The sequence below is a fragment of the Borostomias antarcticus genome (genome assembly GCF_949987555.1).
Source record: "Borostomias antarcticus genome assembly, chromosome: 2".
NCBI classification, from domain to species: Eukaryota; Metazoa; Chordata; class Actinopteri; order Stomiiformes; family Stomiidae; genus Borostomias; species Borostomias antarcticus.
The window spans coordinates 28,664,736-28,679,533 of NC_140235.1; the positions used below are offsets into that span (position 1 = coordinate 28,664,736).

The window sequence follows — 14,798 nt, forward strand, 5'->3', positions numbered from 1 at the left end:
CCCCCTGGAAGGCAGTGGAGTGGAGCTACGAAGGAGCGTGGACGGGACCCTCACCGCCTCCTCCATCTTGAGCTTTGTGGCTTCTCACCACCACCGAAGCCTACGCGTTTCCTGTACTGCTTCACACCATCTGGGTGGAAGTGTTGCCAAGACAACCACAACTGCAGACCCACTGTCGATTCTATGTGAGAAATGTCATTTGGTTTTTATTTAGATGTGGTGGGTAATTGAGCTTTAGTCAGATAATGTACAAAAGCAGAAGTTTGTGTTCAGTATGTGTAAATCAAATCCATCTTATATTTATTTTTTTTAAAGTATAGTGACCCATTTTTTTCTTTCTTTATCAGCTCTGGGAGTAACTGATCACAAAGTAACAGATTACTGTAATCAGATTACTTTTTCCAGTAATTTAATCACCTGACAAAGACCTACCACAGGGCGAAACATACTTTTTTTGCCTACTCAGTAAACACTTAAGGAGCAACTGTTGTGCAGACCCCTTTCTCTTTCTCAATGTATAGGATTAGATTTTCTTGTTTCTATTATGATTTAAGATGCAAAACTTATATATATACTATATATATATATATATATACACATATATATATATATATTAAAGAATTTGAGCAGAGTTGGGCTGGCCAATCAGGGGGGCGCTTGCCCCCCCTGCCCCCCTATAAAATCGCCCATGCATTTACAATAACGATAGCATATACACAAATACTAATGTGTAAAATGAATTTTTTTCCCTCATTTGTGAGATGGAAAAGTGGTCATTTAACAGTATACTGAAATCATTGAACCACAGTAAGGCTGGGATTTGATGCTGAATTACTTTTTTTTTATGTTGGACTGCTAGTTGTAGGCCTCACATGCTTACCTGTGTATTAATCTCTTACTGCACTGCACTTTGTATTGCACCGCGCTTTGTATGTCATTGCACTTGTACTTTGCTTATTGTTTTTAATCTGCCTTTTTAATCCCTGTGCAGCACTCTGTGCATCCGTGCGGTGAAGAGCGCTATACAAATAAAGTTTTACTTACTTACTTACAAACAAATGTAAAGTACGCTTTCCAATAGAGATTCGTAATAGTAATAATGTTGTAATAGTGCCAATTTCATCATACCCATTTAATTTTCTTTTAATTTTTCTTTTAATCTTTGCTGCTTTGGCAACTTGAACCTTCTGTACTGTTCTCTGGTATGCAGGCTCACCAACAGCTGTGTTATGTTTGGCAGATAATTGCTCTATAAGCAAAGATTGTGTAATGAAATGCTTTTAGGGAAATAGAACAAAGGAATACAGATTTGATGAGACATGGGGATATCGAGATGTATTATAGAAATTAAACTTTTACTTTTCATATTTATATATATATATATATCAATACAATCACCATTAGTGTTATTAAAAATAACTACAATCTTATCTGTCTCATGGTATACAATACACGACTCCCTCCAAATAGCCTTTCTCAATGTCGCAGTAAGATCAGCTCCCCCTGCTGGAGAACAGAAGCACGCCTATGTATATTCCTAAATTCAGACCACAGGATTAAGTATGATCTATAAAACTAGGACCATGAACTAGCAAGATCGTCACTGTCTAACAACATTCCCAAACAGATATCATCAGAAGATGCTATCTAAAAGACGACTGCCAATTAAAACAACCGTCTCTAAACATTACAGCAGGGAAGGTCAAGTGCCCGCTTTGAATTGTGAACTCTCGGACACTTGAGGAGAGACGGAGAGATGGCTGAGAGGGAGGTGTGTCGTCACGGTTTATCTTACATACAGTTTCTTCCAGTAACACAAAGGCACTTGATATGATAACTGGCACTCAAGCAGCTGCAGTGGATCGTGGAGAGGGCTGGTCATCTCGCCTGTCCAGTCCACAGGGGTAGTAGGACCAGGGTACGGGGATAGTGGGGGGACGGCAGGAGGTTAGGAATACTGCTCTGTAAACTTCTGGTGAAACTCACAGATCTTCTCCAACACCACCTTCAGCTTTTCAGTAGGGGGTAGGATGGTCATCCTGGGGAAGAGGGACAGAGATTGAGGGAGAGATTGAGATGGAGGGAGAGAGAGGAGGAGAGAAAGATAGAGAATGAGTTTAATGTTCTCTCAGCATCCTCTGTAGCCATGAGACTGCTTTTACAGGAGGTGCAGTACGAGTGTGTGTGTAGGGGTGTGTGTGTGTGTGTGTAGCATGGTTTCTGTTAACCGGTAATTACTATTTTTTGTCCAGAAAAGTCTGACATTTCAATCTCTCCAGTCATAATGTCCGGTGAAAATAATTCCCTCTAAGCACAATTGTATTAAAATAGGCTCAAATTAAATTTCCAATTTCCTCTATATAAAAAAATCTATATTATATAATATATTCATTCAATGAATCTAGAGTGGAAAAGGAAGGTGCCAAGGTGGGTCTTGGACTGAACACCAAGAAAACTGAAGTCCATTACCTATAACGTCCCGGACCATCTGCCCCTGATGACAGCTGAAGGAACTGCTCTGAAGGAGGTTGAGGACTTCAAATACCTGGGCTCTTGGGTCAACTCAACGGAGCAGGACCTCAAAGTGAGGAAGGCGCTCACATGGAGAGCTCTAAACAGCATGAGCAACATGTGGAATCCAACCTCCCCTGTGAAACTAAGCTCCACTTCTTCGACGCCACCGTGGACGCCGTTCTCTTGTATGACTGAGTGCTGGACCTTGAGACACTCCCTGCAGAGGTTGCTGGACAGATGCAACACCATCTACATGAGGCACTGGACATAAAGTCATAACGCGCACGTCAGTATTGAGGATCTGTACAGAGAGAGGTCAAGGGTGAGTGTGAAGATAGCAGCAAGGAGAATGAGGCTGGCTGGGCACTGCTACAGACACCGTGAGCTTCCGGCCAGCAAGCTGGGGTTATGGGAGCTGTCTCCATGGCGCATGACGCAAGTCGCGAGGACGTCCTACCAAAACATTCGTGGACCTAATTAAGATGGATGCGGGAGAGGAGACCACCGATGAGATCGCCAGGTGTATGGAAGACCGGGATAACTGGAGACGAAGATGGGAGGCCCGTCTGTGGACGACCCCATGATAGGCTACATACATTGTGGTATTTCTTTATATAGCCCAGCCTGCATATCAACTGTGTCTCAATGAACAGTTATGAACTCCTCATCCTCCAAGTCCGAATAAGTAGCCTATTATTTGACAGGCAGGTGGTTATAAAAATGTTGTTTTATTGATGACAAGGGTCCGTGCATTGTTCGATGCAGTCTGTTCAAATAGGCATCAAAAGATAAAGTAGGCCTACTTAAAATGAACAATTACATCCTCAAATACGATTCATGCTATAAACATTTTAAAGTAGCCTACAGGACATCTATAGCGCTATAACAAATCATGGCAGTCTAACATATAGCACACATCTAATCGTATCGGATGAAAAATGGACATTAAATGGTGTATACAGGCTACATAACAGCTAATCACCATGACAAACACCTATTATATTAAGTATTGTATATTTGTACTTTATATTATTAAGTATTTAACAATATAAAGACTGGAATTTCTCCGGGACATTGAAATGTTTCTGGACACATGGACCGGCACCCTGGTGTGTAAAACAAGCCTGAAGACTTTTCTTTTTGCCACTGCTTTCTAAGAGGAGTTATGTTTATCTGTATACTGCACTGTAACTTGTATTCCTGTATTCTATTTGTCTTGCTTTTTGTTTTAAATGTCTATAATGTCTTCCTTTTTGTTTTAATGCTTTTAATGTCTCATGTAAAGCACCTTGAATTGCCCTGTGGCTGAAATGTGCTATATAAAAAAACTTGCCTTGTGTGTGTGTGTGTGTGTGTGTGTGTGTGTGTGTGTGTGTGTGTGTGTGTGTGTGTGTGTGTGTGTGTGTGTGTGTGTGAGTGTGCGAGTGTTGTAGCCAAATCACTCCCTTCCAGATTATGTTTATACAGCAGCACAAAAAACGTCATCGCAGCTGCAATGGTTATCAAAAGCCAGATAATGGTGGGTACAGTTCAAGGACACACATTTCTTGCTGTGAATGGTGCATTGAGTCACAGACATAAAATAACTAATTAAAATAATAAAATATGACTTATTAACTGGATTTCAGTGAGCATATACATTTCCAACCTGGAAACTTCTACAGTGTGTGTGTGTGTGGCTTACCTGAAGTGGTAGGTTCCATCCCTTTGTCCGAAGCCGCTCCCTGGGACCAAGCAGATCCCTGTCTCCTCCAGCAGACTCATACAGTAGAACATGTCTGGAGCCTGGCCCTTCTCCTGCAGAGACAGAGACAGAGAGAGAGAGAGGGGGGGGGGGGGGAGTGAGAGGCAAAGATAGTATAGCGCTGGAGAATGCCTTCTGGAGTGATTTGATTAACATGTATTGACTATATTGGACTTGGACACAACATGGTGGTCTGACAGAAATAGTCACATCACATGCATCTTCAATTTCAGATTGGAATAAGTACAGAGAGATGGAGAGAGAGAAAGAGAGAGATGGAGAGAGAGAGAGAGAAAGAGAGAGATGGAGAGAGAGGGAGAGAGATGGAGAGAGATGGAGAGAGAGAGACAGAGAGAGAGAGATGGAGAGAGAAGGAGAGAGATGGAGAGAGAGAGATATGGAAAGAGATGGAACGAGAGAGAGAGATGGAGAGAGAAAGAGAGAGATGGAGAGAGAAGGAGAGAGATGGAGAGAGAGATATGGAAAGAGATGGAGCGAGAGAGAGAGATGGAGAGAGAAAGAGAGAGATGGAGAGAGAGAGACAGAGATGGAGAGAGAGATGGAGAGAGAGAGACAGAGAGAGAGATGGAAAGAGATGGAGAGAGAGATGGAGAGAGAAGGAGAGAGATGGAGAGAGAGAGAGAGAGACAGAGAGAGAGAGAGAGAGAGAGACAGAGAGAGAGAGAGAGAGAGAGAGAGAGAGAGGGGGGGAGAGAGAGAGAGAGCAGAGAGAGGCAAAGATAGTATAGCGTTGGAAAATGCCTTCTGGAGTGATTTGATTAATATGTATTGACTATACTGGACTTGGACACAACATGGTGGTCTGACAGAAATAGTCACATCACATGCATCTTCAATTTCAGATTGGAATAAGTACAGAGAGATGGAGAGAGAGAAAGAGAGAGATGGAGAGAGATGGAGAGAGAGATGGAGAGAGATGGAGAGAGAGAGAAAGAGAGAGATGGAGAGAGATGGAGAGAGATGGAGAGAGACAGAGATAGAGAGAGAGATGGAGAGAGAAGGAGAGAGATGGAGAGAGAGAGATATGGAAAGAGATGGAGCGAGAGAGAGAGATGGAGAGAGAAAGAGAGAGATGGAGAGAGAGACAGAGATGGAGAGAGAGAGATGGAGAGAGAGAGAGACAGAGAGAGAGATGGAGAGAGAAGGAGAGAGATGGAGAGAGAGAGATATGGAAAGAGATGGAGCGAGAGAGAGAGATGGAGAGAGAGAGAGACAGAGAGAGAGATGGAAAGAGATGGAGAGAGAGATGGAGAGAGAAGGAGAGAGATGGAGAGAGCGAGACAGAGTCAGATGGTGGGGTGGAGACCTTGGCCTGGGCGATGGCGCGCTCAGGCAGGGTAATGCGGGGGAAGGTGTACATGGCCCCCTGGACCGGGTTGCAGCTGATCCCGGGGACTGTGTTCAGGACCTGCTCCGTCAGTTTGGCCTTCTCTGCCAGCTCCGCCAGCACGGCTGTCCTCTCCTGGGGGGGAGAGAAGGGTGAGTGTGTGGTTCTCTGTGTGTGTAAGTATGTGAATAGGTGAATGAGTGTGAATGTGCGAGTGACAAGAGTATGTGTGGTTGTGTGTGTGTGTGTGTGTGCGCGCGTGTGCATGTGTGTGTGCGCGTGTGTGTAAGCAAGTGAATAGGTGAATGAGTGTGTCTGCATGTGCGAGTGACAAGAGTATGTGTGGTTGTGTTCGTATTTGTGTGTGTTTGTGTGTGTGCGCGCGCATGTGTGTGTGTGCGTCAGACCTTGATGAAGGTGGTGTAGGAGGGCTCGTCGGGCTGAGGGGGGTTGACCACCAGGTCCAGCAGAGCCTGGCCAGGGACGGGGGGGCACAGGCGCACGGACACCAGCTTGGTCAGCTGGACCTTCACCTCCGGGTCAAGGTTCACCACCTCCATGTAGCCTCCTCTGAAACCACACCTGCCAGACAGGGACACACAGGGGTCATGGAACCCAAAAAACTGGGGGGGCACAAGATGGCGAAGCACAGGCTTGCGTGCAAAGCGTTAGTAGCGTGTGCAACACGTGAAATTTTAGTGTTTTTTTGTGCATTTTTGCAGTTTAAAATCAGGACACATCACACTTCCAGTTGCCACTCATGCGGTGTGAAATTAAACTTACCGGTAGCGTTCTTTCAAGGACTTTCAAAATAAAAGTAAGGGAAAACAAATCTACTTTTTTCTCACTTGGCATTGGTCCGAATGATATACTGTATACTGAAGTATGAAGAAACCAAATCCACCGGGAAAGAGGGTGTTTGGCTTTTTGAAAGAGGTTATGGTGGCTTTTCGAGGTGGTCTATGACATAATTAAAATAATACATTCAGCTCAGTATAGAAAATAATCATAGCTCCGCATTGTAAAATAACAAAAAAACACCCCCAAATCTGAGGGGGCACGTGCCCCCTCAAGTTCTATAGGCATGACGCTTCTGGACACACACACAAACACATGCACACACACACCACACGCACACATGCGCACACAGTTATCGACAGGCAGCGTACAGAATGTAACACTGTACAAACGGTACACTGTGTTTGCATTTGTGTGTATTTATGTGTGTGTGTGTGTGTGTGTGTGTATGTGTGTGTCCGCGCGCCCCATGGACTTACTCTCCCATGTAGCATTTGGAGGTGGAGTGGAAGGAGGCCAGCTCCACTTTGTTTGAGTACTCTGGTCCCATCTCAAACAGCACCTTCTTAAAGGAGTGGAACGCGCAGCCCTCCGCGTACACGTTGTCCTGGTACACCTGGACAGACGCACAGGGACGGGAGGTCAATCATCAATCAAACCTTTATTTATTTAACCAGAAATTTAAAAACCCATTGAGACCGAGGTCTCTTTGTCAAGGGTGATCTGGCTAAGAAGGCTGAGCACAATTCACAAACCTACATACATGACTTACAAACATAGTACAATACAAATAGACAGAACACAGTAGAAAATTACAAACTGTCAGTAGGCTACCAACCACCAGTACAACTATATAAAATGCAGACATAATAAAACCATAACAAAATGTATATTTAGAGAAGCCCAGGGGTCAGAAAGAAAAAGTCCTACACATCAGAGCAGGAGCAGCAGGTGGCTGGATTTATGATATTTTTTGTTTAAAACTGTACAAGGATATGAGTGGGGCCAGTTTAAGATGGGTCTGCAGGTCGTTCCAAGACCAGGGGCCAAAATAGGGTACTGTACACGCGTCCGGCAACCAATGAGGAGAGGCCGGGGCTAGAACCTGTGAGGAGCGAGCGTGTGCGTTTGAGTTACCTCGTCAGCCATGAGGAACAGGTGCTCTTCCGCGGCGAATCGGATCACGTCCTCGATGCACTGCCTGCTCTGGACCTGACCTATCAAAAGACAGATAAAATAAAGAAAACAAGAAAATGATATTGCCGTAAAAAAAAAAAGAGTCATACCAAAAAAATAAATAATTTTTTTTCCCCTTCTCTAATGTCTGACATTGTGAAACCATCATGGGCTCTAACCCGAGACTTATTCGAACGACCGCGTGGCACTGACACGACGTCACACCCCGACCGCCGTCACCCTGCCGGGGTCGCCCTGCGTGCCTGCGTACCAGTGGGGTTGCCAGGGTTGATGATGCAGAGGGCGCGCGGGTTGCAGTGCTGCCGCGCGGCGCCGATGGCCCTGCGCAGCTCGCCGGCGTCCAGGCCCCAGCAGCGGTCCTCGTCCAGGAAGTAGTTGACCTGCACGGCGCCCAGCTCGGCCAGCGTCGCGGAGTACAGCGGGTACTGGGGGATGGAGATCATCACCCCCGTCCGGGTGAGCCCCTCGCCCGAGACCAGCAGCTTCAGCATGGTCTGCCGGAGAGAGAGAGGGGAAGGAGGAGGAGGACATGAGGGTATGGGAGAGTATGGTGCTGCAGTAGCAATGCCAGTCCAGCGTTCTACGGGCCCGGTTCTGTGGGTCTACGGGCCCGGTTCTGTTCTGTTGAGCGAGGAGCAAACTCCTAGTAACCCCCAGAACCCTAAAGAGGACCGAATCAGTTTATGTAAACAATGCAAAAATGTTAAAAAGAAAACGCTATAAGCATATTTCTGAAGCTCTTTCCCTTCGGTTCTGGGGATTATGGGGGTTTTAGTGCTCAATTTGATCATTGCTCTGCCCAAGAAAATTCTGGCCCTCAGTATGCAAAAATAATAAAATTAGCTTTAGGTAAATGATCATCGAATCATCAATTCAGCTTTATCTCTATGTCTCTCACAACGATGGCGTCGCTGGCCCCGGTGGACAGGTAGATGTTGTCGGGGTCACAGGGGATGCCGCCGTCGCGCCTCTCGATGTAGCGAGCAACGTCCTGGCGCACGCACTCCACGCCCTGGCTGGGACTGTACGCCCCTGGGAAGCAGACACGCCGGTCAGCGAAGCAGCTGAATGACGACGGCTGACCTTTGACATGAGGGGTCAGCGTTGGGCTGGGAGATAAAGACGGCCGTCTCACCCAGACTTCCGCCTCCGCAGGCGCGGAGGATGCGCCGTGCTCGGTTTTTGGCGTCCTCTGGAAACTTGTCGTCATCTAAGAGGTCAGGGTAGGAGCACAGAGCTATAACCTGAGAGAGAGAGAGAGAGAGAGAGAGAGAGAGAGAGAGAGAGAGAGAGAGAGAGAGAGAGAGAGAGAGAGATTGTATAATATGTCTTTGGCTACTTGAACAAAGCAAAATGGCTTTGTGTCTTATCAACCACACCTGTCTGAGAAATGTGATTGGGCGCTGGCCCATGGCATGGGCGTCGCCGATGTTGGCCTTGATCACCTCTGTGAAGGGCTTTTTCACTCCCTGTAACGACACCAAAACAAAGCTGCTGTTACCTTTTCTTAATCTTATAAAGGGGCACTGAACTTAACACTCAATCGCATGATTGTTAGACATAAAACTAAGTCTTTACCTTAACTTGACTCACCTTCAATTCTGCACAGTTCAACAGGAGTGAAAACACTTACCACATCTGGACAATGTCTATTGGTTGAGAAACTTTGCCCAGTCAAACTCATTGGACTGAGAGAGAGAGAGAGAGAGAGAGAGAGAGAGAGAGAGAGAGAGAGAGAGAGAGAGAGAGAGAGAATCCAGGCCACAGCTGTTCGTCTCCCCCACTATGTAGGCTGAGCGTTATTTCTACCTGGCTTTTTTCCTTCTCTCTCCTTCAAACACATTCTTAAATTTTCCTTCTGCTTTTCTCCAGCCAGACCACCATTCAACTCCCAACCCGTGACGGCAGGGAGGTCGCAGAACACAGCTGGGAAAAGGGCGCGCACGTAACTTGCAGCAGCTGCGTGCTGAACTCCGTCTCGCACGTGTCAAAAGAAGGGTCAAAGGTCGGGGACTCGAGGAATGGCGACGTGCCGGTCAACGCATGAAACGACTCGCGCCAAAGCCATTCCATCCAAACACACGTCATCTAGATGAGCCCAGTGATGACGGTTCAGCGAGCAGGCCTCTGCCAATGGTTCATTTGGCTGCACTGTGCCATGTTCCAAAGCAGGGGGATTGCCTAGAAGTCGTCATGTCCACCGCCACCAGGCCTTGGCTAGCTACACGGCGGAGGTTCATGATTATTGCTCAGACAGACGTGGGTTCCCCTGACTGCAACTGACACTCACAGGACACCGTATGCCTTGCTCCTGTTGGTCTAAGGAGGGGGGGGCACCAGACACATGCTGGTGTGTGTGTGTGTGTGTGTGTGTCTTTGTGAGTGTGTTTGCACAGGGGAAGTGTGTTCAGGCAAGAGGAACAACTTCACTCTACCAACAGACACACAAAAGTGAGATCACAAACTGGTCTCACAAAACAAACTCACTACCTCCAGAGTTCAAACCCATCTACTAGCAAGAAAAAAATAAATCATTCTTTGCAATATGATATCCTGGCAATATGATATCCATGAAATAACACGGCAACACACACAAACCCAAGACACTTTGGACTTGGAAAAAACAGAGGTCTCTGCTCTCCAGAGATCTGGTGGGGATCTGACAGCGTCGGCTGCATGTTAATCAAATGAAGAGTGTTTATTCACCACACACACCCACTCCTCTCCCAGTCCTCCCTTCTCATCAGCAGCCTGGTGCCCTGGCGGCCCAAAGGGCCTGTTAAGACCAGGTCTGGCACAGCCTCCGACCGGCACAACAAGGGTTATGAAATGGAGGCAAGGGGACACCGAGGGACGCGGGGTGGCAGTAAGGGGGGGGTTAGAGGACATAGAAAAGGACAAAGACATCACTGTTCTTGGTTGTACTCAGATTCATTCATCATGCTTATCGTGGCACAGGTTTGAGTTTCTCTATTTCTTTTGCTTACAGTGTGTGCTTTGTGGTCTTTCTTTTAGCAGGATAATCTTTTTCTGATAGTCATCTTCTCTTCATCTCAGCATCCTCTGATTCAGCATTTTAGGTGGCTGGTTCGGGGCCTCTCCTACCCACAGAATTACACTAGATCAGAGTGTGTGACGTCTACTTCAGCCAGTCAGCCCAAGTGATTTCATTTCATAGGACATAGCTCCTCTGTATCAAATGTGACCCGAGTCAGCCAATCTGATTTTCAGATCAAGGTCAGACTGGGACACCTTTGAGAATGTACACGATGGGCGCTATCAAATGTCACTTGATCAGCTCGGGAGTGCATCTATTGGTTTAGAAACATGGGCCGATCCAACTCATTTCATTAGACTGATTCATTTCATTCATTCATTCATTTCATTTCATTTTGACTTGGAGCTCAAGTTAAATTTCAACTTCAAGCTCAGTCCATCTGCTATGACGTAAAAATTAATTTAGATGTTTTCCAAGTAATCTAACCAAGCTTGACAAAAAGCCTTTTGAAGTTGCTTTGATAGGATGATAAGACTAAATCTAATATTATATATCATGTTCACAAAGCTCTCCTCTTAGTTTCCGTATGTTCCCCAAACAAAATAACTAGGTCGTCTTTGACAGTGGTCAATATTTACATTGTGGGGATGTTAATCTACACGTGGTCCTGGCCCGCACAACACTTGATTTGTGAAGTTCAAAAAGGGGCACATATGGTTCCCCCTCTCTTGTTCTAATCTCATCCTTCATTTGTGTCCAACAAAGAGCTTGCTATTCTCTGGTCCGTCCTGTTGGGTGTCCTGCTGATCTGCACCAGGCACCGAGAATGCCGATCTAGTCCTGCCAACTGGACCGGAACCACCAGGCCCATGTCAGCAGCTTCGAGTTGAATCACGGCATAGCCCACTACATTACATTACAGTCATTTAGCAGACGCTTTTATCCAAAGCGACTAACAATAATTGCATTTAACGTAGGAAAAGCCAATGTACTACTACTTGCCAGAACTCACAAGTGCATCTTGTTTCTAAAACGAGCATAATCTAGTGCTGAAGGCAAAGTGCAAGAATAGCAATCTAAAATACAGTGCAATACAATACAATAAAATACAATAAGTACTACAGATCACTGACATTCTATGTATTATTCCCACAACTTGTGACCAGCCAATGTGTCATGTAATTTTGATAAAGCACAGAACGATGACTAAACAAAAGTGAAAAACACAGTTAGGCTGGCTGGAAATGTTGGCTACATTAAGCAAGTTCAGCATGTCTAAAAAATTAGGCAACCTACCATCATTTAGAAACTTCTGTCGCTAGAGATCAAACACCCAGTTCCTGTAAAATCTTCACACCAAGTCTAAACTACTCTGAAGTGACGATGACATATCCATCTAATGTCACAAGTCACAACCAACCCATTTCCCAGAAGCCAAGGAGAAGAAGGATCTTCTGTCGAGTCCAGGCAAGGGTGTATGAAACAATCTTTAGAGTCTACCACACTTAATCCAAGATTCAAGATTCCTTTTATTTGTCACATGTAATGTACGGTGCACAGCCACAGACAAGATTATGCTCGATACAAACAAACTCCAATACTCAATTTCTTAATTACAAATGTACAAGTTAGACATTTGCAAATTACACAAGACGTACAATTCCTATACAGTATAAGATTAAGATTAGGTTAGTATGGATTGGACATTTGCAATGTAAGTGGTTATGTTACATACACTAGATATCCTGATCCTCTGGTATATACATTAGATAAGTCATTCAGGAGCCGGATGACTTGCGGAAAGAATGTTAGCATACTGTTTGTTTATTAGCATACTAATAACTGTTTGAACTTCCATTGCTCAATCACCTACTGTTTGTTCATTGCTCAAGAGCTGGAGGGTCCAGCTGACCAGTGTATTTGAGGCAAATAAAAGCCAGGTTTTTTACTTTTGTCGGACTTTTTCTTCTTCTTTTTTTTTAAACTTTTGTCTGCCGAGTTTCCAGTAAAGCTATGGGAGTCAGCACAATTGGCAGGAAGTTTCTCAGCTGACTTGACATGGCTGATTGAGCGACCAGCACTGCCACGAGACTCCATCCTTCCACAACATTGACTTCTAGACTGCTGTTGCATAAGCAGATCCAATGTCGTTCAATATCATTCCTCAATGTAGCCTTCATTGTGCGCTCTTTGAACTCTGAAAACTCAAACATTGACTGACTTAAATGGTTTATTAAGGGGGAGTGAACAGGTGTGGTACCGAGGAACTCTGCGGGGCAGGGCAGCCACAGAGAAGAGAGCAAGCTAAGCTGATGCAATAACAAGAGTAACGTTAAGTTAGGATCTTAAGTTTGAGTGACCTTGATTAACCCGCTGTCCTTGAACACCCGTGGTGAAGTGGGTAATATACAGTGAATGCAAATTACTAATGTAATGTAATGTAAAATGCTCAATTTCAAGCCATGTTTCCACACTGCACTCCAAACCTGCTGCCACCCATACGGTGGCTTATGGGACAATTACAACAGGGTACTCCGCATGTTATAGGCTAGCCTACCTTCCTATTCTCCCTATAGGAAAATGTAACAGAACTGTGAAAATATTATGTACTTTTGTAGCATACTGCTCTGTCTGCATCCCAGGCATGTGCAATTAAGTCAAAGCTACTATGACTATAGGAAAATGTAACAGAACTGTGAAAATATTATGTACTTTTGTAGCATACTGCTCTGTCTGCATCCCAGGCATGTGCAATTAAGTCAAAGCTACTACGGGATAGTAGTCTGGACTTACTTCTCTGAGCTCCTTTTCAATCTGCACGGCGCGCTGCACAATCGGACCTCGGACCGCGTACTCGACCCTCTTCACGTTCGGATTCATGTTGCCCACGGTGAGCACCTTCTCCTGGTGTAGGACTCCGTTGACTCCGTTCTCAGTCATTTTCAGTATCTGCAGTTCGCAGCGTAGGGCAGCTGTTATCCCACAAAGTGTGCTGTGAGTGTGAAATCTGCGCGGCAAGGGAAACAAAGAATGGACAGTGGCTGGCGATGAAAGCAAACAAAATTGTTTATCAGCCGCCTACAGCTGATGGGCTCCAAACGACCGACCGCCTCCCACGTGCAAACAAAGAGCTAAATTATCCAACCTAGTAGCCTAAAGCAAAACTAAACTACTGCTCTGTTTATCACGTCTTTCCAGTCGGCAAGATAGCGTTGCTATTTCAGTTAAAACGGTACCTCTGTCGTTCTCCCCTTCCCTCTCCCCCATACAGCCTGTGGTGCCTGCCAAACAGTTACCCAACTTTCAAACTCCCCCCACATACACCAACCACACAAAACCACACGGGGTTGTCACGCCTCCTCCCAACCTGCAGGCATCCTGATCAAAACGGTCGGTGTAGGCTACTAGTATGCAGCAAGAAAAAATGTTATCTACCAAACAAAATTAAAGTTGGCATTAAACAAAACCCATCGGCCTGCCGACCTGTCAGGAACCATTCATTGACTGCGCCATTGTCATTGGGTTACCATCAGTTATTATATTCTACAGATAATATTATTTGGTTACTCACCAATTTTTCCGAGGTGGCTTCATTTACAGCCCCCCACCTTTGATATAAAAATCACTTTTTGCACATATCATGGATGTATTAATAATATCCACTAGCCTGGCTTCGCGATCCTGATCACGTGATCGTACTTTATTGCGAGAGAGATCACGTGACCTGATCTCACGTCGAAGTCGAGCGCTGATCTGACTTTTCTGTGTGAGCTAGCAATACATCCATGGAGCTAGCTGAAGTCGGTCGAATGACATATGTTTTAGAGTTTGGTAATAAACTGTGTAAAGTATGGCTGAATTTAGGGAATGGTTATAGCAAAATAGCTTAGTTGTGTGTCAGTGTCAAGCTGGCTGGAGAACTAATGTCACATCTAGGCTCATGCTAATCGTTGTTGGCATGCTAATGTTATCCCTGGTCTCAAAATAAGAGTTCAAGTTTCAGAATAAGAGTTCACATAATACTCATTGTTGATGCTTTTATTGTAATTTCTGTGAGTACACCAGGAAAGAGAATGACAGTGACTGATGCTTTTGCTCTGTTAAATACTTACCTATTACTGACTTGCTAATTAATGGTGAATGGGCTGCGCTTATATGGCACTTTTATCCAAAGTCCTTTACAATGGCCTGTCATTCAC

At 45.2% G+C, this 14,798-nt stretch overlaps 1 protein-coding gene across 1 annotated transcript; it reads right to left on the reverse strand.

Annotated features, from left to right (window-relative positions):
• Positions 1-1,318: 1,318 nt before the first annotated feature.
• Positions 1,319-13,885, reverse strand: LOC311326715 (alanine aminotransferase 2-like). Its single transcript, XM_084459658.1, has 12 exons — positions 13,836-13,885; positions 13,393-13,606; positions 8,981-9,070; positions 8,737-8,845; positions 8,500-8,633; positions 7,852-8,095; positions 7,542-7,621; positions 6,884-7,020; positions 6,014-6,188; positions 5,586-5,741; positions 4,199-4,311; positions 1,319-2,039 (listed from the first exon to the last, which is right to left on the reverse strand). Exons 2-12 carry the CDS (start codon positions 13,537-13,539, stop codon positions 1,949-1,951), a joined length of 1,476 nt encoding a protein of 491 aa, XP_084315784.1. The 5' UTR covers positions 13,540-13,606; positions 13,836-13,885; the 3' UTR covers positions 1,319-1,948.
• Between the last annotated feature and the right edge of the window lie 913 nt (positions 13,886-14,798).